General features: G+C 35.4%; 1 protein-coding gene across 4 annotated transcripts in view; it reads left to right on the top strand.

The window, feature by feature from the left end:
* LOC150083662 (uncharacterized) overlaps positions 1 to 24,673 on the top strand; it is a 396,332-nt gene that overhangs the window by 193,661 nt on the left and 177,998 nt on the right. For all 4 annotated transcript variants that reach the window (XM_090378102.1, XM_090378101.1, XM_090378103.1 and 1 more), the window contains 2 exons: positions 19,257 to 19,389; positions 22,149 to 22,211. In XM_090378102.1, coding sequence (XP_090234228.1) covers positions 19,257 to 19,389; positions 22,149 to 22,211 — 196 coding nt within the window. The remainder of the gene's footprint in view (positions 1 to 19,256; positions 19,390 to 22,148; positions 22,212 to 24,673) is intronic.

The raw sequence follows: 24,673 nt of genomic DNA, 5'->3' as shown, positions 1-24,673 counted from the left end.
TTGCTTTTGTAAAGGCAACTACAATGATCTGAGACATTATTTAAATTCTATACAGTGGGACCAACTGATGATGTTACCAACAGCAAATTCAAAATGGGAAGAATTCAAAGAACTTATTTTGGAAGCTACTAGGCTTTTCATTCCAAATAAGAAATATTGTTCAAGATTTAAGCCTAAAGGATGTCAGATGAACTAATTAGACCTGTGGCAGAGAAGAAAAATGCATGGGATACATATAAATTAACAGGTGGCACAGAAGCTTATGATAGATATAAGCTGGTCTGTCACCAAGGATGCTAGGCAGGCAAAGGCAGTTTACGAGAAATCTTTGGTCAAGGATGTAAAGAAAAACAGCAAAGAGCTCTTTACGTATGTAAACTCTAGAAAGAAGGGGATGAATCAGATTGGTCCATTTGATATCAACGGGTCAACTGTTGATGATCGTGCTCAGATAGGTAACAAACTAAATGAATATTTTGCCTCTACATTCACACAGGAGTTATTCAGGGAGGGGAATGGCAGAGGTGTATTAAACTCTGGCAGTAAGCTAGATAATCGTGTAATAACTGAAAGTAAAGTGGAGGAGAAATTGTTGAAGATAAACATAAGAAAGGCACTTGGGGTGGATGGAATCTATCCAGTTATATTAAAGGAGGCAGCAAAGGAAGTAAGCAAACCCTTAGCCATAATTATGACAGCTTCCTTGGACTCATGGGAGGTGGACTAGAAATGTGCAAATGTGACCCCAATCCACAAAGGAGGATCAAAGGGAGACACAGGTAATTAAAGACCTGTTAGTTTAACTTCTGTTCTAGGGAAATTAATGGAGGCACTGGTTAAAGAAACATTGCAAGATCATCTAGACAAGACTTCACTTATAGCTCGGACACAGCATGGGTTTGTTAAGGGGAAGTCTTGTCTGACCAAGTTGATTGCATACTATGATGTAGTCACAAAGGAACTGGATGCAAAGAATAATTTTGATATCATATATTTGGATCTTAGAAAGGGTTTTGATACTGTTGCACATGGAAGACTGCTGCACAAATTAGAGCAGTGTGGCATTGGGGGCAAATTGCTGCTATGGATAAAGGGATGGTTGAGTGAGAGAAGACAGAGTGGTAATCAATGGACACTGTTCTTCGTGGACTAATGTTATTAGTGGAGTTCCCCCAGGGTTCAGTGTTTGGTCCATTGTTGTTTTCTGTATTCATTAATGATATTGATGATGGTATATCAGGCTTAACGTCCAAGTTTGCAGACTATGCAACGTCGGCAGGGTTGTTAATGACAGTACACTGCTGCAACAGGATCTAGAAAAGTTGAGCAGATGTGCTGAGAGGTGGCAGCTGAAGTTTAACATTTACAAATGTCAAGTACTACATATGGGAAGCAGTAACCCAAGAGTATCGTATCAACTGTGTGGTACTACGCCGACAGTGGTAGAGAGTGAAAAGGACCTGGGGGTAATTGTGCAGGTAGATATGAAGTTTTCTGAGCAGTGCAGACAGTCTGCAAGAGTAGCTCATGGTGTCTTGTCAATGATATACAGGAATTTTTCTAGCAGGGATAAGGAGGTGATTATCCTCCTGTATAAGGCAATGGTCAGGCCACACCTTGAGTACTGTATGCAGGTCTGGAGGCCTCATTTTAAGAAGGATGTAGAGCCACTGGAATGAGTACAGAGAAGAGAAACAAGATTAGTGAATGGAACAAAGGGTTGCTCTTATGAAGAAAGGCTTAAGTTTTGCAATTAAAGTGTCTGGAGACTAGGCACCTGTGAGGTAATCTGATTGAGGTGTATAAAGCCTTGAATGGTTTGAGCATGATCAATGCTGATGGGATTTTTCCTCTTGCTCAGAATAATCGTCTGAGAGGGCATAAATTCAAATTGAGGAAAGACAGTTGTAGGATAGATGTGCAGAAGTTTGCCTTTAGCCAGTGGGTGGTAGATTGCTGGAACAAACTTCCATCTGTCGTAGAAGTTGATAACTTAAATAGATATAAGGCAGAACTATACAAACATTTTGAGCGAGTGGATGGGTGAAAAGAGTGTGTGTTTGTGTGTGTTGCTCTATAAGCTTGCTTTCTTGCATCATGTGTCTTTGCCAATGTGAAAAAATTTGTGGAGTTGAATTGTAAGAGGTTGCAGGTTCAGTGAATCCCGAAAATGGTACTGAGTCTAATCTCACTGTTGGTAGAGACCATTAAGTCTGCAAATTAAGGAAAAATTAGAATTCTTTGCATAAGCTGGAATTTCAGGATCCAAACATGTTACAAGGTAAGTTGTCAATGAGTTTAAGCAAAGAATGTTCTGAGATTTCTATCTCTGTAGGTGTAGGTGAGAAAATGTTGGAATGGGAGGAGGTTCTCTTGGGTAACTATCACATTGGCAGAATTGATTAGTGAGAATAATAGGGATGATAAGGAATCGCACTTTTGATGCCACAGATCTCCTGAGTATACCATCAAAATTCATCATCAAAGTCAGAAATGCTATGGTGAGCAAGTTCATTTGTATCACTGTGTTCATTGTGCAGTAGATCTCCCTTTTTAGGATGAAGTAATAGGAGAAAAGTCAAGATTAATACTGCTAAGAATGATTGGGATAAGGAATTATGTAAAGTTAAGAGAAATGTTCAGGGTGATCTGGATTTGGCTGAAGAAAATAATTCTTCAGCTAAAATTGAGATAGGTAATGACACTGAGTGAGTAGCTTATTGTCGTGTTCAAAAGTAATTAGGAACGAAAACATGAATTTTTAAATCCTGATGTCCAAAAACATGACTTCTGTTGGAGAGAGAAACGGCCTCCTGCAGATGATTTTGGAACTTTACTAATAGCTTTACAGAAATAGCATTTAAATTATGCAAGGATTTGGAAGATTTCCTTTTTGCCAAGGAGAGTGGTATCGATCATCGAAGTTTAATCAGAGGAATACTGTCTAGATGGGATCTTCTTGAGGCCATGGTTTTGGAACTTTGAATACAGAATGAGAAATTTAAGGAATGGATATAGTGTATACACGAATCTGCTCAGAATTATGAGCAAGATATGGATAATCGACAAAATCTGAAACTTTATAGTGATGTTGTTAAGAGTGATGTGACTTCTGCTGCTGTGAAGGATGTTGGTTTGAGTTCCTCAGATTATGAAGCAGCTAGATCATATGATTGTGAGCATGTTTTATTAATTCAAGCTAATGACAACTCTGTACTTTAAAAGTAGAGAAGATGTCCAAATTGCTGTAAGTAAGGAAATGAGAAACTTACTGGAGGGGTCAGGATACAGAAGGTAAGAAAAGTATTTGAATGTGGCATTGTTTTAGAGATGCAAACTAAGAAAATGTAGAAGAAATTAAGAAGTGTAAACAATTGACATGTCGGATTAGTTTTGGATTTCCCAAAATACCTGGAATAAAGTTAATTGTGTATGATTTTAATGAGGAAATAGTTCAGATGGATTATCTTCTACATGATATGTATCAGAAAAATCTTTTTCATTTTGGATTGACGAAAGATGAGATGGTTTCTGAGGTCACTGTTCGCTTCATAAGTAGGAACAGGAATGATTCCAGTAATAACTGGATTTTGGAGATTTCACATAGAATTAGAATGTTTCTAATGCAACAGCAGCATTTGTTTATTGGACTGATGTCATATAGGTTAAATGATTTCTATCTTGTGACGGTATGCTACAATTGTGAGGGTTTGGGGCATACTGCCAAAACATGTAGATGATGAGATGAGATCCTATATGTAGCCATTGTGCTGGGAAAGGCTATACATGTAAAAATTGCAAAGACATTAACAAAGAGACTGTTTGTTCTAACTGTATTGCTAGAAATCATGCGGGAGACTATTCTGTTCATTATAAAAAGTGCCTAATTAATAAATATTTATTGTGGATTATCTCGCGCACCCAACTTTGGAGACCACTGTGCTAGGAGATTTACCTGTATTGTTTGCAATTGATTTTAATGCCAAGAGTTTACTTTGGTTCAGTGGCACTATAGATGACAGAGGGGAAGCTTTAGATGATATGATTGTGGTGCAGAAGCTTATGGTTTACAATCAACTTGGGGAGGAGTCCACCTTTTGGACTGTAAATAGTGAATCAGATATCGACATCACTGTTACTAACTATTGGCACTAGATTTGTCTGTGGATGGAAAGTCAAATCTGACTGGGTATTGAGTGACCATGTGATATTTTATAAAATAAATACACATAGGGAAAACAGTGTTGGCTTGATTCAATTATGGCGCTTTGCGGTTAAGTATGAAAACTCGGATAACTTTGAGAAAGTCTTCCGCATGCTATGAACACAGTCTCTGGGTTATCTAACATGACAGATGAGAACTCTGTAGTTTTTGCAGAAAGTTATCTATGATGCATGTGTAGCTGCTATGAAACAGAAACAGTAAACATAGACTGGTTAAGTGGTGGACACCTCAGCTGCTCTATTGAAAAAACAGGTTAATAAGGCTAGGAAGCAATTTCAGAAGAGCGAACATAGGGAAAGTGCCCTGGAAGTTATTTGATTAAGGAAAGACTATCAGAGTCTTCGTAACAAGTATGTCCATGCTATCGCTAAACAGAAATATGAATGCTGGAAAATGTTGATTTAAAACAGCTGGAAATAATGAACCTTGGGATTGGCGTATAAAATTTGTACTGCCAAATTCAGAGCAGCTGCTGATGTTATATATTCTATTGGCAAGGGCCCCACTGAGATGTGTAATTGGGAAGATTCTATGAGTGCAATCTTAGATCCCATTATAGGTAATGATAATGTGACTGATAACCCGTGTTAATCTAGAACAGCCTAGAATGAGTCATATGATAATGACATTTGAAGAATTACCCTTTACCCGATGAATTTCTCACTGTTTTTAAGTCTGTTAAAAATAAATGTCCAAGTATGCACCTGCCGGAGGGAGAGGTAATCAAAAAGTTCTCTAATCTTTATTTGAACAAATTTTTACAAGTTTTTATTAATTGTCTAAGACGATGGCACGCAAACTTATTTCACTTGCATCCCCCTTTATTAAATATAAAACTGACGTGACTCCTCAATGTAAACCCCGAGGGAGAATGATAAGATTTTTAAAGAAAAGTGGCATTTCATAAATTCTCTAGTAGAAAATTTTATTTCAATACTGAGAAAGGAATAAAAAAAATTTCTTTTTAATTTATATATTAAAATAAATGTTTAATATTTTAACTGAACACAGCAAAAACAACATAATTCTTATTCTTCAATTAAGATTACAAAACAGTAAAAAATGAACAATTACAAAAAAAAAAAAGGATGAACTTAGATAACCGATGATATTTGGACACAATATTTGAAATTGCCAATCTCGTGTCATCTTCTGGATCAAGTGCGGAATGCTGTTTTGATTTCTGTTAGTTTTATGACATAAATATGTAGACCCGAAAGGCAGCTAGCTATCTTTGTATTGCAATTTTCAATAATTCTGTATACTCCACTCAAAGAGAAAACCAACATTTTTCACAAATAGTCTTGAAACGAGCACGTAATGTTTCGTCAGATGACAGGTTGATAAAGATCTTCCTTTTGCTCAATAGTAATTTCGGGACATGAAGAAATTTCAAAAGCAAAGGGATCACAAATCCAATACAACTTTTTTATCTGGAGATACATTGATGTTTGGAAGAATTCTTAATTAACATTGTTAGGTAGGAGGCAATGGTATCTCTAAATTGTAAAATGTCAATATTATTGCTGTTAACAAAATCAGAAAAACATATGCTTTACACATTATTACAGTCAAATTCAGTTTTCCAAAGGTTAAGTTTATTTTTGAAAGCTTCTGAGTATTATTATATTTGTTCCTTGTCCTTGAAGACTTAAATTTAAATCATTAAATTTTTCAAATATATCAACAAGGTATCTAAGTTTTCCAAGCCATTTTTGATTTGTAAACAATTGAACAAGGTTCTGATCTGTATCTGACAAACGTAGTCATAGTGTGAGTGCGAGCACATGCTCTTTGAGTAGACCAGGGTTCGAGCCCATGACTGCTAAATACGATTAACAATTTGTATTGATTGATTGTAAACTCTACTGACTGGTGGTCGTGCTGGAGTATAAACAAGAACAATAAAACTCATGTTTGAGGTCAAAAAGACATCGCAACATTTTACCACTGGACAACCACCTCACTTTCGTAGATAAAAGAAGCGTTTCATAAAAGGATCCCATTTCATTAAATAGTGAAAAGTCTGTTATTTAAGCTTCTACTTTCAATGAAGTTGATCACACTTACTGCATCTTTCAAAACCTCTTGCAAATCAGTTTGCATTTCCTTTGCTACTAATGCTTCCCTATGTATAACGCAAAGATAAAAACTGTATTTGGAGCAATTTCCTTTACTTTGCCTTTTAGATCTTTATTTAATGCAGCCATCAGTACAAATCACAACACAAGATGTTCTGCATTAGATTATTTGTTTGAAAGAAAATATTTATAACATCAAAAATCATCTGACCCGTCGTTCTTCTTTGCAAAATAGAAAATCCTCCAAAATATCCCCCTTGTAGCAGTATCTGACATATACAATAAGTTTAGCAAGGTTTGAAATATGTGTGGATTCATCTAACTGTATTGCAAAAATTGGACTTTCTCTCAATTGATTTAATAAATTGAATCTTATGTTGTCCGCAATAACTGTAATATGCTGAGACTGTATCTTTGGACAGAGGAATGGCTTTTAAATCGTTGCTGTACTTTTTTCCATGCATAATTTTATTGCAGCAAGGAGAATGCACTGAATTATGAAGCAGAATTAAGCTTGAGTACTATACATACCCACTTGCTATGTATATTTACTGCTACTGCACATTCGCACCTCTGGCCTTTAGTCAATACAGTACAGGCAATTTGAGAATTTGTGCTGTAGGAAGCACGAATTAAGAGCTAAATGGATTACCGTAAGGGATTAATTGAATAGTGCTGAGAAGTATTAATACATACTGAGAATTTGCACTAGTCAGCTGCTTTTTGTGTGTTCATAGTCAGTGAGCAAATTAAGGCATATTCCCGACGTGGTAGGCAGAAGGGTTCATTCGTATCTCAGACTTAGTTCGAGTATCAAGGTCTCTACACCTACAGGATAGAAAAAGTAATTTTAGCAACAGGTTTTTAGCTTTTATGTACACAAAAATGAATTTATTTAAAAATTTCAACGACCCCTTTAATTTATCCCACAACCCCCGTGGTGGGAGTTGTGCCTCACAGTTTGCGCACCACTGGTCTAAGAGATGGTCTTTCCATCTTCATGGAAAGATGCATTGCTCAAGATTATCCTGAAATCTCCAACTAAGCCAACAAGAGTTCACCTGCTTCATATAGATCTATTGCATTGCTTCCTGGTCTTGGTAAAATTAATGAGAAGCTTTTAGCTATGTGGATTACTATCTACCAAAGAAGTAATATTGGCCTTTCTAACAAACCACATGGTTTCACTTCTGCTGTATGTATTGATGATGCGATGCACTCTAGTTCTTAATGTTCAGGAAACGAATTATAAATATACATTGGGAATTTTTGTAGACTTTGCTGGTGCCTTTGATTCCATTAGTTGGGACAGTGCGTTGATGATGTTGCACATGGCTGAACGTTCTTTTAATATTTTCTCCATAATTAAAGATTGCTTTAGGGATCACACAGTAACAATTAAGTCGAATTGTGGATCAATTACACATGTGATTCAAGGCTGTCCTCGAACTTAGTTCGAGTAGCACGGTCTCTACAGTATAGCAAAAGTAAATTTAATTTTAATCTTTGGCCCTTTAATGTGGAACTTGGTTTTGGAAGATTGGCTCAAGAGAGAATATGACCGCTCACACAGATGATATTTGTTAATACTTGTGCACAAAAATTCCAGAAAGGAGCTTGAAATGAGATCTGACTATATATTGAAAGAATTATGCAAATGTGTAGTTTACATAGGTTGACAATTTCTACATCCAAAACTAAAATCACGATGTTGAAGGATAAATTTGCTCTCTCATAAGGTTGAATGGTATTTCCTTACAGCAAGTTTTAATGATTAAATACTAGGGAATATGTATTGCTAGTGGCTTGAACTTTATCTCTCATATTAACTATATATCAGAGAAAGTGAATAAATTTATTGCAATGATCTCAAGAATAACGCAGGTGGAATGGGGGATAAAGGGGAAAGCACACCATTTGATTTATGATTATTTTTCTGCCAATTACTATGAATGATACATCAATCTGGCTTGGCCATGCAAACAGGGTAAGCAACACTAGAAAGCTTTGTTCTATACATTGAGATATGTTACTCAAAATGGTTATGGCCTGCAGAATGGTTTCCACAGAAGCTTTGCAAGTGTTAGCTGGCAAGATGCCACTTGATTTACAGTTAGCATTTAGAGGCCCGTCCTTTTATTTGAGAAGAGTTATAAAATCTGAGTTGCTGGGCATTGAAATTAACACTTTAAATGACCTAAGAAACAAAAAGAAGAGGATTTGGGAGCTCCTTTTACTAAAATGGCAAAGCAGATGGAATTATTTGGAAAAAGGTGGAATAACATCCAAATTTTCCCCTTATGTTAATGGTGTTAAATTATATTAAATCAACTTGGTTAGTCCTGTTAATAAGAATCTACGTTGTACATTCTTATTAACAGGTCACGGATAATTATTTGCTAAACTGAATAGTCTTGGAATCGTAGAAAGATGCAACTATTACGTGTGGCGAGCTAAAAACACGGGAACATGTCTTTTAATTGTTTGGAATATGCTGATTTACATTTGGATTTACTGAATAATGTTGATAATGTAACTGTTGATGATGGGATTGAGCTATTACTTATTTAAAACAAGGGAAAATTTTTATTGCTTTTCAAAATTTTGCAAATTCAGTTTTCATGAGAAGGAATATTCTTTTGCAATTGGAAGTGTTAAGATTGAATAATGGATGAATTGGTGGACATTTACCCTTTTATTTACATGGAATAGTGTTTATATAGGAACAGAGAAATTTCTTTGCAGAAGTAGGCAGAATGTTGGTACTCTTGTTTCCTTGGTGGGTGGGTGTCCACTTCTGCTCCTGCCAATGCAGTTTGCAAGATGCCTTAGTTGTTGTTTTTCTTGGAATTGATCCTGCAATAACACTTCCTTCAAGCTTGGTTTTGCTGGTTATTATGAGTAACTTCTGTTGAGTGCTCTGACTGCCGGTGGATTGCTGTTCCTTGAACTGTTTATCTTTTGAAGATTACCAGCAATGATCAGTCTCTAAGATGTGATGCTCATCTGTGGACAGTCTCTTCATTGGTTTCTGTTTTAGCCTGCTTGTCCAGCTTGTTGTGCTGTAGCTGGGTTCAGGATGACAATTGTACAATATAGTTGGTTTGTCATGTGCTAATTGAATTAATTGATATATACAATGTTTCATGAATGAATGTAACTTTCCCTTTTAACAAACAAACAAATTTACACCACCACCTGAGAGAGAGAGAGAGAGAGAGAGAGAGAGAGAGAGAGAGAGAGAGAGAGAGAGAGAGAGAGAGAGCGCGAGCGAGCATTCAGTGTGCCTTAATTTTCAGAATGTTGAGAGGGGGGAAAAACACCCCCAACATTCTGACACCCATAGTATTCATAGCGTGACAATATACTTTTGGAGCAAAACTGGGACAACTTTAGTGTTCGTGTCTTTTTAATTATATGCATGTAAACTGCACGTAGCTGCTATTCATTAAAAGTGCATTTTCTTTTCTTTTTTTTTTTTTGACATGACTTGAACAAAATTATTTTATTAATTATTATAATTAAGTTAATTTTCCAGTGGATTTTTAAATAATGGATACTTTTTAATGAAAAATATTTGCTCTTGAGGGTAGCTAGAGAAAAGTTTGCAGACTGCCAGGTGCCCACAGGCTGCTGTATGGTTTAGCTGGTTCACTATCTGGTTGTGTAATAGATAGCACAGCAGTGCTATCTATTACACAACCAGACAAATTATGCTATACTAAATCTCAAATTTAATTTGAGATTTAGTATAGCATAATTTATTTATTCCATATTTATTGTTTGTGTAAGATTCTACATTTGTGTATAATTCTATTATTCAGTAACTCAGAAGCCATAAATTCCTTAGGAAGTTAGTGTTAATTAATCTCTATGGGATAGAAAAATAGACCAATAAAAATTTACAGTTGAAATAAAAATATTTTTAACTGGGACAATGCTAAACTTGCCAGGACAATAGTCTAAAATCCGGGACCATACGTACTGGATGCCAAATCCCTTTTTCTATCCCTCCCACCAACCGGTTATTACCATTTATTTTTCAGGTTTTGACAGCTTTAACAAATCAAGGAGACATTATCTCACTAGAGTTCCGGAGTTTAAACTTCTTGAAAGCTTTTTTGTGTGTGTTGTGTGTGTCATAAACCTGCTGAGACACACAGGCACATTTAGTTTGTGTGTTTTCTTTTTCAATCCTCTCAATATGGGTAGACTTTATTTTACTTCTAAGAAAAAAAAATTTTTTTTTTTAAGGCTCCATTCCCAGTTTGGTCTGTGGTGCAAAAAAAACCATGCTGTTAATATATCAGCTGTGCATGCACATGCCACCGCTCCTTTTGTGCATCACTTATTCTGAAGGTACTGACCCAACCAAGCTGTTCTTTGAATTACCCAAGGAAGCAACTTATTCCAGTGATTTAGCACTTTCTAGCTAAAACAAAACCCTACAATCTGTTTTATACATCCCTTCTCTGTTTAAATTTATACTTCCTGATTTGAGCATCATTAATATGTGAAAATTTTGCTTTCACCCAGTTTACTGCCCTTCTCAGAGACCTCATAAACTTCAGTCAGATCCCCTCTAAGTTATCTAGTTACCATGTTGTGTAGCCCACATATTCAGACTCGCTTGACATGGGTGACAGTTTGCTAGTCTCACCACATATGTTGTTAGTTTTTTATATATATATATATATATATATATATATATATATATATATATATATATAGACGCCTCTGTGGGCAGGAGCAGCAGTGCGTAGCACATGCTTCTTGATTAGACCGGGGTTCGAGCCCATGACCACCGCACATCCCCGGAGCAATATGGCCTTAGTTGCTAATGCTCCTAAAAACCAAAATAACAAACAACAACGTGTGTGTGTGTGTGTGCCCTTCTATACCTTCATGTAGTATTCCACATATAGTTTTAAAATTGCTTTATTTCCATCCTAGTGAATGAACACTACTGAATACAGTGAATGGCCTGCATTCCTTTGCCACTTCCCTCAAAATAACTGGGCATATGCAATCGCCATATTGCTGATGGTTCTTATGATCACCAGCATATTTTCTTATCTTGGAGGGCTTTCATCTGTCAAGACTGATGTGAAATACTTGTTTATTTCATTAGTGGGTTATCAGTAGGGATGGACATAGCTGAATGATTAGCAGTCAAGATGTTTCAATAATTGAAACAATCAGTTGACTGATATTCAAATTATTTGCTGTAATCGAATGAATCAATTGAAATAATTGATCCTGTAGCCTCAAATTTGTTATACACTGTAAAATTAGTATGCATTTTATTGATAAGAAAATAAATTAAAAACTGCATATATTTATTCGTAAATAATCACAAAAATACACTGCAAGCTACACGAATGCCATTTTATTGTGATTAGTAGAACTACTCCCCGACTTACGTAAGGATTGCGCTCCACAGAACTCTACATAAGTCGAATTTTTGGCAAGTCGGAATTTCCCTAAATTCTTGTGCAGCACTCGCAACTATGCATACTGAATTTGATTGAAGCAAAAAAAAAAAAAAAAAAAAAGTTCAATGAACATGTAAATAGAATTATTTATTCAATTGTTTTATCTCATGTGCAGGAAAACTTACAAAAATTATAAAATTACAAAAAGAGAGAGAAGACAAGCATAACATCAGCAAGTTTTACCTTTCGAGCATTGTTACCAGAATTAACTCTCCAGCTGATAAGTATGCCACTGCAGAAGTTGAGGGCTGTGGAGATTTAGGAGTTTTTCCCAACACCACAAAATTTCTCAGCAGCTGCAGAATCGACACTGGCGACTTCACTGCATATTTTAATGTTTTGGAAACCAGTGTGATGCTTGACCCTACTAAACCCCCCATTGCTTTCCACAAACTTGGCTTTGGGTTCGCTGTACTTATCCTTAATATCTTCATAAATACTTCTTGCTTTTGCTTGAATGGCCATTGGACTCAGGGGCACTTGCTTCTGAATCTGATTTTCCATCCATATTATTAATAGCTTTTCCATCTTGCTGACCGGGCTAGCCGGGTGGGTAAAGTGCCTGCCTGGCAACCCAAAAATCGCGGGTTCGAATCCCGCCTCAGGCTTGGATCAAAGTACTGCAAAAACCGTGGGAGGTGCATTATGGCCACAGAAGCCGATGCGCCAACAACTACAAAAAAAAAAAGAAAAAAAAAAAGTGATCACCGTTGATCTTAAATGCATTGATCCTTTAACATGTTCTTTTATATGCACACTGTCCTTTAAAATAGCATTCACTGTTGAAGCAGTGAGACCTAATTCCGTGCAGTGGATGACAAACTTTGTCTTGCTTCATACTTCTTAATCAATCATCATTTCTAAATCAATTTTGTTTCATTTCCTAGCACTTGCACTTTCTGTTGTTTTCTTTCCCTTCACCATAGTAATAAGTAAATAGGAATGAAGAGAAGATTCTGAAAATTTATTTATGTTTTTTATATGATTTAAAATTTCAGTGAAGGGGAACTCATTTCACAAAAATACTGTAACTCAAAAACTCACAGAATTCCAGTTATTGATATTATCGCAAATGCAATAAGATCGAGTTTACTACCCGTTTATAATAGATTTTGCTAACAGAAAAGCCCAGCAAACTTGAAGTTTTTATTGTTTTATGGCAGCAACCTCCAGAAATGTGTTTTAGAAAAATATCGCAAAGGCATTCAAAATTGATTCTTATAATGGAATATATGATAACAATGAAGGTGTAGCGCAATTTCCATTATAAAAATGACCTTTTAGAGAGATAAATAGCTTAATTATATAGCAAAAATTTTGACTTTCGAGGTCTTGGAACGAATTAAAAAAAAAAAAAAAAAAAAAGTGTTATTGGGTTCACATTATGATATTTTCACGATACCTCCATTTATTCCTACAGAATGTAAAATACACTTCCACGATTTTTTTAAGTTTTGACCGGCCAAAACTTGTGTAAAGTCGAATTTCCGTAAGCTGAGTATTATGTAAGCTGGGGAGTGCCTGTATTTGAAATTAATTATGTAGTAAGATGGGGGAAAAAAAAAAAAAAAAAATATATATATATATATATATATATATATATATATATATATATACCAGCAGTAGACAAATATAGTTATGATACTGTTAGGTCTTCTATAACAGATATTAGTATTTTGTTGGCCCACCACAAGCTTTAATTACTGCCTTGCACCTTATCCAAATTGGACTGTATCAGATTCTTGCCGCTTACTTTATGGTACCAAACATAGAAAATGGCTCCTTCCAATGTTATCTTGGTTTTTAGTGGCAATTTTCTGTCCCATAATACTCTAGCAGTTTTTAGTTGGGACTACTTCCTGGCCATGATAAGGATCAGATCAGGGCTGCTCCCAAAATTTGTGGGCCCTGTTCAAGAATTATTTGCAGGTCGTGGGGACCTGTACAAAACTTATATGGGATGTTTTTGAAATAGCGATTTTTTTTTAAAAATTTTTTAAAATTTTTTTTTCAAATTTTACAGTAACTAAGAAATAATTCAATAATTTTATATTATACTGAACAAAAATTTTAAATATGAATAATATTTAATACATTAATCAACAATATTGTTTAACAATTAGTGATCTTATAGAAATAGGAACATGAATAAGTAATAATAGGAAACAACATGCGTGATTATTAATTCCTGTTATTATTTTATTAAAGCAGTTATTGCACACAAACATTATTTAGATAATTACAAAATATGTCTAGCCCATTTGTCGTCATAACCATTTTTTTTTTTTTTTTTTTTTGTGCTGTCATTTTTGATGGAAATAATTGATAGTGAAATTAGGCTTTCCTGGGAAATGGACAATCTTAAATAATTAACTATTTTTAGCTTGAAATGCGATCTTTCATTCGATGCCACTGTAATGGGGCTTATTAAACTGTTATAACAATTTTAATATTTTACAAAACATCCAGCGAACATTAGGTACTTGTGGACCCTAACAGTCATTAGGTACTTGTGGATTCTTGCAGGATATATTTAAACTCAAACCATTATGACAATTTTTTGTAAAATAAGATTCTACTTACTTGTTTCCTTACCTCCAGAACTTAAAAAATAATAGAGATATTATTGAAAGAGAGTATAACATAAAAATTACATTTTTAAATGTCCTGTGTTCGATATCAATCAAAATTCACACATTGAGAATGAAGTATGCACTCTACTTTGTGCAAGCGCTCTTGGAGTGGCAATGTGGGTAACTAGATATTAAGATGGCAATAGTCTCGTTGATAGAAATGTCGAAAAGGCACAGTTGATATTATTATTTAGACCATTTGGGTGCAGGGGCCCCTATTCGACAGAACCAGTTGAATATGCTTGTGTTTCTGGCACTGTATCAGATATTGCAGCCTTGCATGAACTTCTTCACCTAAAGATAAAAAAATAAAAATAAATAAATAAAACAATCACTGGTGACATGATGGGGTGGAAAGAGCCTCTGTTAAAGTTTTCTTGTAGTAGTCATTGTTAACAGTACCATCTATGAAACTTATTCTGCTCACTCCTTTGCTCATTATACCTCCCTGAACTATGTAGCCCGGTGGAAACTTTACTGTTAATTGAATGTGGAGGTTAAATTTGGATTTATTTGTGAATAATGTAATTCCCAATTAGCACGTTCTTTAGCTCATGTTAGGTGTTTTTTCCTCATGGATTTTGTCAATAAGGGCTTCTTACAAGGTTGATATGCTTTCATACTACTCATCACAAGGCTTCGTGGGACATTTGTCTCTTGCATCTGCATTACATTTCTATCCCAGTATGTTCCTTCCACAGTCATGGGGGCACCTCCGTGGGCAGGAGTGGCAGTGCGCAGCACACTCTTCTTGATTAGACCAGGGTTCGAGCCCATGACCACCAAATACGGAGGATGCGGAAAGGTCAGGGAATGACCACCGCATATCCCCGGAGCAATATGGACTTAGTTGCTAATGCTCCTAAAAACCAAACAACAACAACAACCACAGTCATGGAGGCATTGTTACTTCAAAACTCTGTCCTGTGCTTCAGTAGTTTCCCGTTTCAGTTCTGTTCCAGGTTTTATTTGACATCTTCTGGTCTTGACACATTACAGCCAACTTTTGCAGCTATATGTTGACTAGAAAAGCCCACCCTATCAAGATCAATAATTACACTTTTCTTTCTTGGAGTTACTTGTGTGCACCAGACCACTGCTGAATAGTAAGTGAAGACAGATAGCAGCAGATGAATGCTTTTATAAAAAAGATAATGCAATACCACTGTAATATTGCAGAATGATGCATCACCACACCAGTTTTACAGGATGATATAATGGTGTCTTGAGATGACATATTACCTACAGAAGGAGTTAAGAAAATATTATTCTTTAAGAATGTGATGCAGTTTGTGGCTGCCACTGTAAGTCATCTAGTTGATTTAAAAATTGTCCCCCATAGTGATCCCCCCCTTCCGTGTGCTCTCTCAGTGAAGGAAAGATTTGAATCTGTCATAACAAGGTACTTTGCTTTGACAATTGTCACTAATAGCAGTTGAATTGATTTTTAAACTGTATTATAAATTCCATTAATTAAGCTGCTAAGGCTGTGAGGCACCACTATATTATATTTGTAATTGCATATATTCCTGGGTTAAAAAAAAAAAAAAAAAAAACATGCAACTCTTGTCTGAGACAGGCTAACTCAGCCATGTTTTCAAAAAAGGCCCACAAATTCCTCCCAGCTTCAATGGATTAAAAGAAGGGTATACATTCAGTTAGTCTGAGGCTTTTCTTATTCCAGGGCCACATTTTCTATCATTACTAACATATATGTTAGTATCATATATGAAGTCAATTCATATATGATACTAACAGTTAAATCTTTATTACAAAATCAGATTATCTGATTTTGTAATAAAGATTTAACTGTTAGTATCATAATTTCACCAAATGATTGATGGAAGTTGGCCTTTTGTACTGTGTGGAAGGAGGATGGTGATTATAACCACTGTGCTACATGCAAAGGTTATAAATTGAGTGCTTTGTTTTTTTTTTTTTTTTTAAGAAGCAAATTCAGGTGGATTTCAGTGCTGACCCATTGTGTTACTGATAATCACACAGTTTGTTCTGTCTTGTGTGATATATTTGTTATTAAAAGAAGGTTAGTTTAAATATATAAGCATTTTCATTTTTTCAAAGAAAATTAATTTGTGAAAGATTACGTTACTTTGAATTCAAATGATGTGACTAAAGTCATTTCAAAGGTTGGTATGATGAGCCATTGTTAACTTCAAACAGGTTGTGGAATATAAAGATTTTCATATAAAAACTACTATATAATTGAACAGGATGAAAAAATTAGCAGAGCAGATTGAACAGAATGAAAAAATTAACTTTAAAAGTATAGTTCATTGCATTTTGTGATGACATGCATTTATTAGTTTTTATTAATTTGGAAGAAAATCTTAGATCATCATTTGGACAGTGCAAAAGGGTAGTTTCAGAGCATTCTGGTTAAAACTGTATCTCTGTGAAAAGTTTTTTTTTTAAAATTATTTCTGAAAGTTGGCAGTGATGTTGATAGTACATTCTGAGCTTTCCCAGGAAGGCCCAGGACCCACCTGCTTACATGGCAAGGAAAACCTCATCTGCTTATTAGAAACACCAGTCCTCTTTGTGCTGAACCAACTTTAATGACCTCTAGTCTCAAGTAAACCTCAGATCTTTTTCCCTAAATGCAAGACCTTACATTTACTTGGATTATACTTCAGGTTTTATCTTTCAGACCATATCTGTAATCTTCTTCTTCTTCTTTATCTTCGCCTTCTTCCCACGTTTATGTGGGGGTCGGCATTTCCGTCCTTAATTCTTTTCCTCCATTCCTCCCTATCCTGGGCTTCCTCTCTCTCTCTCTCTCTCTCTCTCTCTTTTAAATCCTTTGCCACCTTGTCCTTCCATCTCAGCTTAGGTCTCCCCCTCTTCCTCTTCCCAGCAGTGCGTAGCACATGCTACTTGATTAGACCGGGGTTCGAGCCCGTCACCACCAAATACGGAGGATGTGGAAAGGTCAGGGAATGACCACCGCATATCCCGGAGCAGTATGGCCTTAGTTGCTAATGCTCCTAAAAACCAAATAACAACAAATAACTTCCTCTTCCCTGTCACCTCCAACTTTTCACACCTCTTCCCCATATAGTCCTCACTTCTTTGTTCCACATGTCCAAGCCGCCTCAACCTAGATTCCTGCTTTTTTTTTTTTTTTTACTCAGAGTCCCCACCTAGACTATATCTGTAATCGATCTAAGTCATTCTAAGGAAGTAAAGCCCAGTCTCAATTATTTTCTTTCTACCCACCTTTAAAATCATCAGCAGATGCTGGCATCATTTCCTGTATACCCTCATCAATATCTTTGAGGAAAATTAGAAACAAGGTAGCTCTACCAGTGAAGCCAAGCCTGTGCTTTTTTTTTTTTTTTTTTTGAGAGAGAGAGAGAGAAGCAGTGTGCTGCAGAACAATTTCATGGAATATTTAAAAAAGAGTAGTTATACATTGATATTAAATACTTCGTAGGCATAGTTGAAGCCTGGAAAGGTGTCTCAATCATGCATGAATTATGGGGTGAAAAAATAAAATTTGCTTCCTCAATTTGTACATATAAGGCTCTACTCTTGATGTAATTAAAGTTTGCTAACAGTGTGTTCAACTTGTTTAGGAAATTGAATTCGAAGTGTAAGAGGCAGATGTGGTGAAGCTGATAGAGTTGCACAATGAAAAAGATCTGAGAGTTAATGCATTAACTCTCAAATCAAGAGTTAATGCAGCTGTGCAGAGAACTCTGCCATCTTGGCAAGGATCAAGAGGTAACAGTACCATGCATTAATATTTTCCTCCCTACCTTTATCATTGTTTCCCCCCCTCTGAAATGGAGTTATGTATAAGAAATGTATATAAGCAAGTAAAAAACCACAAAGTATTAACCAAATTGGTTAATGAGAAATTTGTATCCAATTAATTTGGTTCTACCTTACATGAAAATGCATGCTGGTAGAGCATTGTGTATACTTAGTTTTTCCTATATCATAGTTTACCGAGACTGACTGAGTTGCCATAACCATCTTCTACAGCAGGACTTCTCAACTTATGGGCCTCCTAGTATGGTTTCTATACCTCTTCGTGTGGCTCTTTAAAGGGGTATTCTCCAGTCCTGCAGTTGAATTGATTTGATTCTCTTAAGAAGCAAGTTTGTTATTCAAGTCTCTGGTGTCAACGGAAGTGCATGCCTGCATGCATCTCTCTCTCTCTCTCTCTCTCTCTCTCTCTCTCTCTCTCTCACACACACACACACACACACACACAGTTGGTTAAGGCCATTCAATTTCATTTTAGTAAAATATGAAAGCTACAGTAGTGTGAACTACATTTTATTTTATGGGCTTCCATCATCACCAGTTTCAATCTGTTTTGTCCAAATTTGATGCTGTATATAGGGATCTTTTGTAACATATGGGTGTCTTATAACAACTCTGACATGATTGGTATTAATGTTTTTTTTTTTTTTTTTAAGCTTTGAGAAATAGAAATGTTCATGAATGACAGAAAGGTAGAGGTGTAGCATTACCATGTGATATCAGATACTACCTGAATGACTTAAAATATCCAATTTCAAAGTCAACAGAAACTCGTTTTTGATATGTTTTTGGGCTGCCACTGCTGTAAAGATGAAACTGAAGCTATTTTGGAAACAGTTGGGAAATGGTGGCCTGCCCATTTTCTGCAATTTCATGTGAACACATGGTTGTAGGAAAAACACACTTTCAAAAATATTTTTGACTGGGTGGGGGGTGTACAGACTAATGATTATATGCATTTAAATTTGATATTGAAAATGAAATTTGACTAAACACTAATGCATTTTATTTTTTGAAATTTAATTGCTAGGCACTTGGAGCTGTAATACATGTACACGAAGGAAAAACTGCAAGGAAAAGAATCTCATTAAAAAAGTTGCAGCTAGTGTTAAACAAAGGTATAAAAAGCACAATTCAAAATTCAGTATGGAAAAGGGAACAAAGTAAGTAAAAGTTGATTTTATATTTTAAATTTTATTTCAGGAAGTTTTTCTTAAAAAAAAAAAAAAAAAAAAAAAAAAAGAGTAAACAAGGAGCCTGGGTAGGTACAGTGAGTTACCAGGCATTGCAATAAAAAGAACACGAATGTGAAGGAACTCACAAATGGTTTTCTTTTTATTCAAAATAATCATCACTGTTCTAAAAGTTTCTGAAAAGGGTCAGCAAAGCATCCAGAGAGAGGTGATGCTCAGTTTGGCAGTTGTTTTTCTTTGTCTTCAACATTCTGAAATCTCATTCCTTTGAGTGCAGTTTTCAACGTGGGAAAGAGGAAGTTTTGTTGCTTCTAGATCGGGCGAGTAGGGCAGATGGTTGATCTGTATAATCCCATGTTTCATCAGAAACTTCTTGAAGTGTGGAATGGGTATAGCATTGTCATGCAAGAACCAGCTGCCTTTCTCTCAAAATTGTGGCATCACCCAGGAAATGTGTTTCAATAGTCTTAGAAGCACCTGTATATAGAATGCAGCATTGATTCTCTCCCCTTCAGTTACAGATTCCTTGTAAATTACATCCTGTTTGTTGAAAAAACATGATAGCATCATCTTGATTCTGGACTTCTGAAAATGAAACTTCTTGGATGAAGATTTTGAAGTCCATTGCATGCTCTGATGCTTTCTCTGGGTGCTGAAACACCCAACACTCTAGTGACAGTACAGTCAAGGAAATTAGGATTGTCTGGACGAAGTCTTGTTAAGTTTTTAGTGGAAGTTTACAGGATATTTTAGACTAAACCAATGATGAGGATTTTCTCACTGAGAGAAAAGCATTTGTTTAGGAAAAATTTAAATTTAGAAATTTTAAAATCTAAATGGTAATACTTAATCCAATTTAAGATTAAATTTAAAAATTTCAGCCGAAATGTGACAAAAAATGTCCAGATGACAAATAGTCTAAACTTAAAATTAATTGATGGTGCTTTTTGATTGGAACAACCTGTATAACAACTGTAATATTTTCTCTTGCCAATGTTATGTACTTAATTTGCATGTATATCATTGCATGTTACATGAGAAGTAAGTGTGATTACAGTGGCCTAGTTGAATAGAAGATTATTGTGGGAAATAGCTTCAGCAGAAACAATTTTTTAGAATACAAATAAAAACTAGCCAATTTGAGCTAGCTACGAACAACTTATCTTGCATGAGCCTAGATCTTGCATGTATAAGTGATTTTTATTTTGCAAGTGTTTTATTTTTTCATTGTTTCTTATTTTTTAGAAGTAGTTTTCAATAAAGCATTGCCTCACTGAGGTAACTAAGAGAATAGCTAAAGATAGTGACATATTTTAAGAAAATACGTTAAGAGTTTAGCATTTAACGTATTTTCAAATGTGTAACATTTAACGTTAAGCAGAAGCATGAATGGAAAATAGTGAAATTGTTTTAATGCATGCCAGTAATTATAATTTTTGTTGCAGAAGTAAAATTTAAACTGATCAAACACAGGTTCATTCTAATGATTGATGATTTTACGATAGAAAATATAACAACCAAAAGTTGTGCAAAACTAATTTTAAGGACTGATTCTTTACTCTGATAATTTGCATTTATGAAATTTTGATGTGTGAGGTTAATATACTGACTTTATCTGAAATTTGTATTGTATGAATGATTTCTTATACATTTTCCACAAGGACATTTCAAAAACTGATTAACTTGAATTGGTTTCGAATTTTAGAAAAATTCAAGAAAACTAAGTTTATTTTTTGGATAAGATTCATTGGGAAGAACATTGCATTGTGATGTTGACACTGGGGTCTGAAAGCTACCATCCATCTAATTATGCATATTTACTAATCCTTCAAGGATTAGTAAATATGCATAATTAGTATGCCTGACTAGTTTTAGATGTAATGAGTCGCTATTAGGTTACTTTATTAGATTGAAGTTGGTCATGATCATTTGATGTCTAAAATTCACTTGGCAAGAATAATCCAAACAGAAATCCACACAGAAAAATTCTAGGTAAGTTAATGTTTGTATTGGTAAACACTCCTGCGACTGTATTTTAAAAATGTGTTATGTTGTCAGTGAAATTTAATTTCTAGTGTAGTATAAAATATAAATCTGCTTTTTTCCAAAAACAACTCCTGGGGTTTTTTTTTTTTTTTTTTTTTTAAATCTGTTTGACCAGAAAACCTTGTCTCCCACTCCTTAAAGTCATTTGATCTCCAGCTTTTCAGAAGTCATGTATTGATTTGGTGAGATGATTGAATACCTATGTGCTTTACTGTTTATTCTTAATACTCTGTACCAGGAACTTTTGCTTTAGTAATATATCTTTTATTTTTTTATTTTTATTTATTGTTTTTGTGCAAAAAAAAAAAAAAAAAAAAAAGACATAAGCAATATCAATTAAAATTTTGGATTCTGCAACTTTTTTTTTTGTTGTTGTTGGCGCATCAGCTTCTGTGGCCATAATGCACCTCCCAAAGTTTTTGCATTTTACTCTGATCCAAGCCCGAGGCGGGATTCGAACCCGTGACCTTTGGGTTGCCAGACAGGCACTTTACCCACCTGGCTAGCCCGGTCGGCTATTCTGCATCTAAAAACTATCCAAAATTCACTTTTTTATATTAAAAAAAAATAGAAAACATTTAAAAAAAAAAAAAAAAAAAAATGTATACCAGTGATACCAGCAAATAATCTTGTTTATGATTATTTGAATGTATTAGATATCATTTTGTAACTTTCTCTTCCAGATCACACTCCTCTCTTAACTGTGATAAATCATCTAAGAATCCAGAAAAATTTAGACGGAAAAGGTAAATAATGAATTTTTTTATTTATATTTGAGGTAGCCACTGAGAACGAAAAATTAGTAGAGAAATTGATTGTAAAATCAAACACAAAACTGTATAATCATCATTAACTCATCTATAGTGTGGTGGGTTGGAAAAGTCTGATTTATTAGATTTCTGTTAACTATTTTTTCTCCATGCTGTCTTATTTCCTGTCAGATTTTTAGTCCTTTCCAGAGTTGGTATCTAATGGTGGCATGATCAACAAGACCAACCATACTTTGTCTTGGTCTGCCTCCTACCATTTATTCTGTTTTGAATATGTGTATGACTAATTCCCCTTCTCCCATCTTTTCCGTATGCACATAACACGTTTACATTATGGTCTTTCCAGACCTTCCATCTGTTAGTTCCATTTATTTTATTTAAAATTCTGATTTCTGAATATTTTAATTCAATTAGCATGGCATGGGCTGTTTTTCTCCAAATCAGTTTGACTTATTATTTATGTTCTTTTCTTAAATATTAGATAGTATGAACCAGAGCTGTAATGCTCAATTTGTTCTATGTTGATATCAACATTTGTGAAATAATAAGAGAAGTGTTCTATGTACTATGTTGAGGTAAACTTCTCTTATTATTTCACAAATTTTCCTAAATATAAAAAATGTTAGCATGTTCCACTTTTTGGCTATTTACTCTATACCAGGCCACAAAAGGCCACAGGTTCCCCACCCTGTGAACCTGTATGAAAAAGCCCACCTGTGGCCTTTTTCATACTTGTCTAAACTATACTAAAATGTGATTGGGTTTTCACATTTAAGCTTATGTTTAATTGTAAGCTTATAAAAATAAAAGCTTGCAATTAGGTAGAAAAGTTCTGACTTTTTGGAGTTTCAGTGACACTTGCAGTTTCTTGCCATCAAGTGAACGAAAAGAAAAATATATAACTTTCATTGATAGAATATGTAGGTGTAACTGATGATTGGATAGATCAGTACACTGATTGGTTTAAAGATTTTTGTATTACTTTGGAACAGGGTGCCCCTGGGCATGGTGAACACTGTGATTGCTCCTCCCTCCCTTTCTCCTGTCACATGGCCAGTCACAGAGAAAAGCCACGTGACAAACAGTCACATGACACATATACCAAATATACAAATCAGTCACACTCTTACAACCATCATTTTGCAAAAGATACATTTTTGCAGTCACTTGCTCCACTACGGTTGAACAGTGAATAAGCACAAGGAAGCAAAGAAATCATGACAGCAGCACAAAGAAACAAAAGCAAAGAAAAACTGCACCAGCACAAAGACATCTACACTTAACCACGGCAAACAAAAACTAACGTCCTTCCCAATAAACTCACAAGCATATTAGCAAATGATCAAAAACAGAAAAGAAACTACACATTCCTCAGGTGGGCAGGAATGGCAGTGCGTAGCACACGCTTCTTGATTAGCCGTGGTTCGAACCCGTGACCACCAAATACGGAGGATGCGGAAAGGTCAGGGAATGACCACCGCATATCCCCGGAGCAATATGGCCTTAGTTGCTAATGCTCCTAAAAACCAAATAACAACAACACATTCCTAACGATCAGCCAATCACAGAACACCATAGAAGAAGAGACATCATGACCTTTTGCTCATCAAGTGACATTTCTCTGTAAAGTATTTTCGACTAATTGCTGAAAACAAGGTAGTAAGCATTAGTAGAGAGAGAGGCATATGATGCGAGGAAGCAAGCTTGTATAGCATCAGCAAAAAAAAAACCTTCCCATTTCACAGATCCATTCACTCTATAAATGTTTGTTTAGTTCTGCCTTGATTTTATTTAAGTTCCTGACCTCCGCTACAACAGATGGAAGTTTGTTCCAACTATCAACCACCTGCTGGCTAAAGACTAATTTCTGCACATCTATTCTACAATTGTATTTCCTCAGTTTGAATTTGACCCCTCAGGTGAGTAATCTGAGCAAGAGGAAGAATCCCATTAGCATTGCACTTGCTCAATCCATTCAAGGCCTTGTACACCTCAGTTAGATCACCTTGCAGATGCTTAGTCTCCAGAAGCTGCAATTTCCAGAACTTAAGCCTTTCTTGGTAACACCAACCCTCTGTTCCACTCGCCAATCTTGTTGCCCTTCTCTGTACTCATTCTAGCAGCTCTGCCGTCATTTCCTTAAATGAGGCCTTCAGACCTGTATACAGTACCCAAGGTTTGGCCTGACCATTGCCTTATACAAGTGGACAATCACCTCCCTTATCCCTGCTAGCAAAATTCTTGTATATCACTGACAGGACACCATAAGCTACTCTTGCAACCTTCTTTCACTGCTCAGAAAACTTCATATCTGACTGCACAATTACCCCTAGGTCCTTTTCATTCTCCACTATCCTGAGTGTAGTGCCACCCAGTTGATACATTAAGCTGGGGTTACTGCTACCCATATGCAGGACTTTACATTTGCCAATGTTAAA

The sequence above is a fragment of the Mastigoproctus giganteus genome, chromosome 7 (assembly GCF_048544385.1).
Source record: "Mastigoproctus giganteus isolate SK-2022 chromosome 7, ASM4854438v1, whole genome shotgun sequence".
NCBI lineage: Eukaryota > Metazoa > Arthropoda > Arachnida > Uropygi > Thelyphonidae > Mastigoproctus > Mastigoproctus giganteus.
Note: the sequence above shows the minus strand (reverse complement) of the source record. Positions and strands in the feature narration are given on the sequence as shown.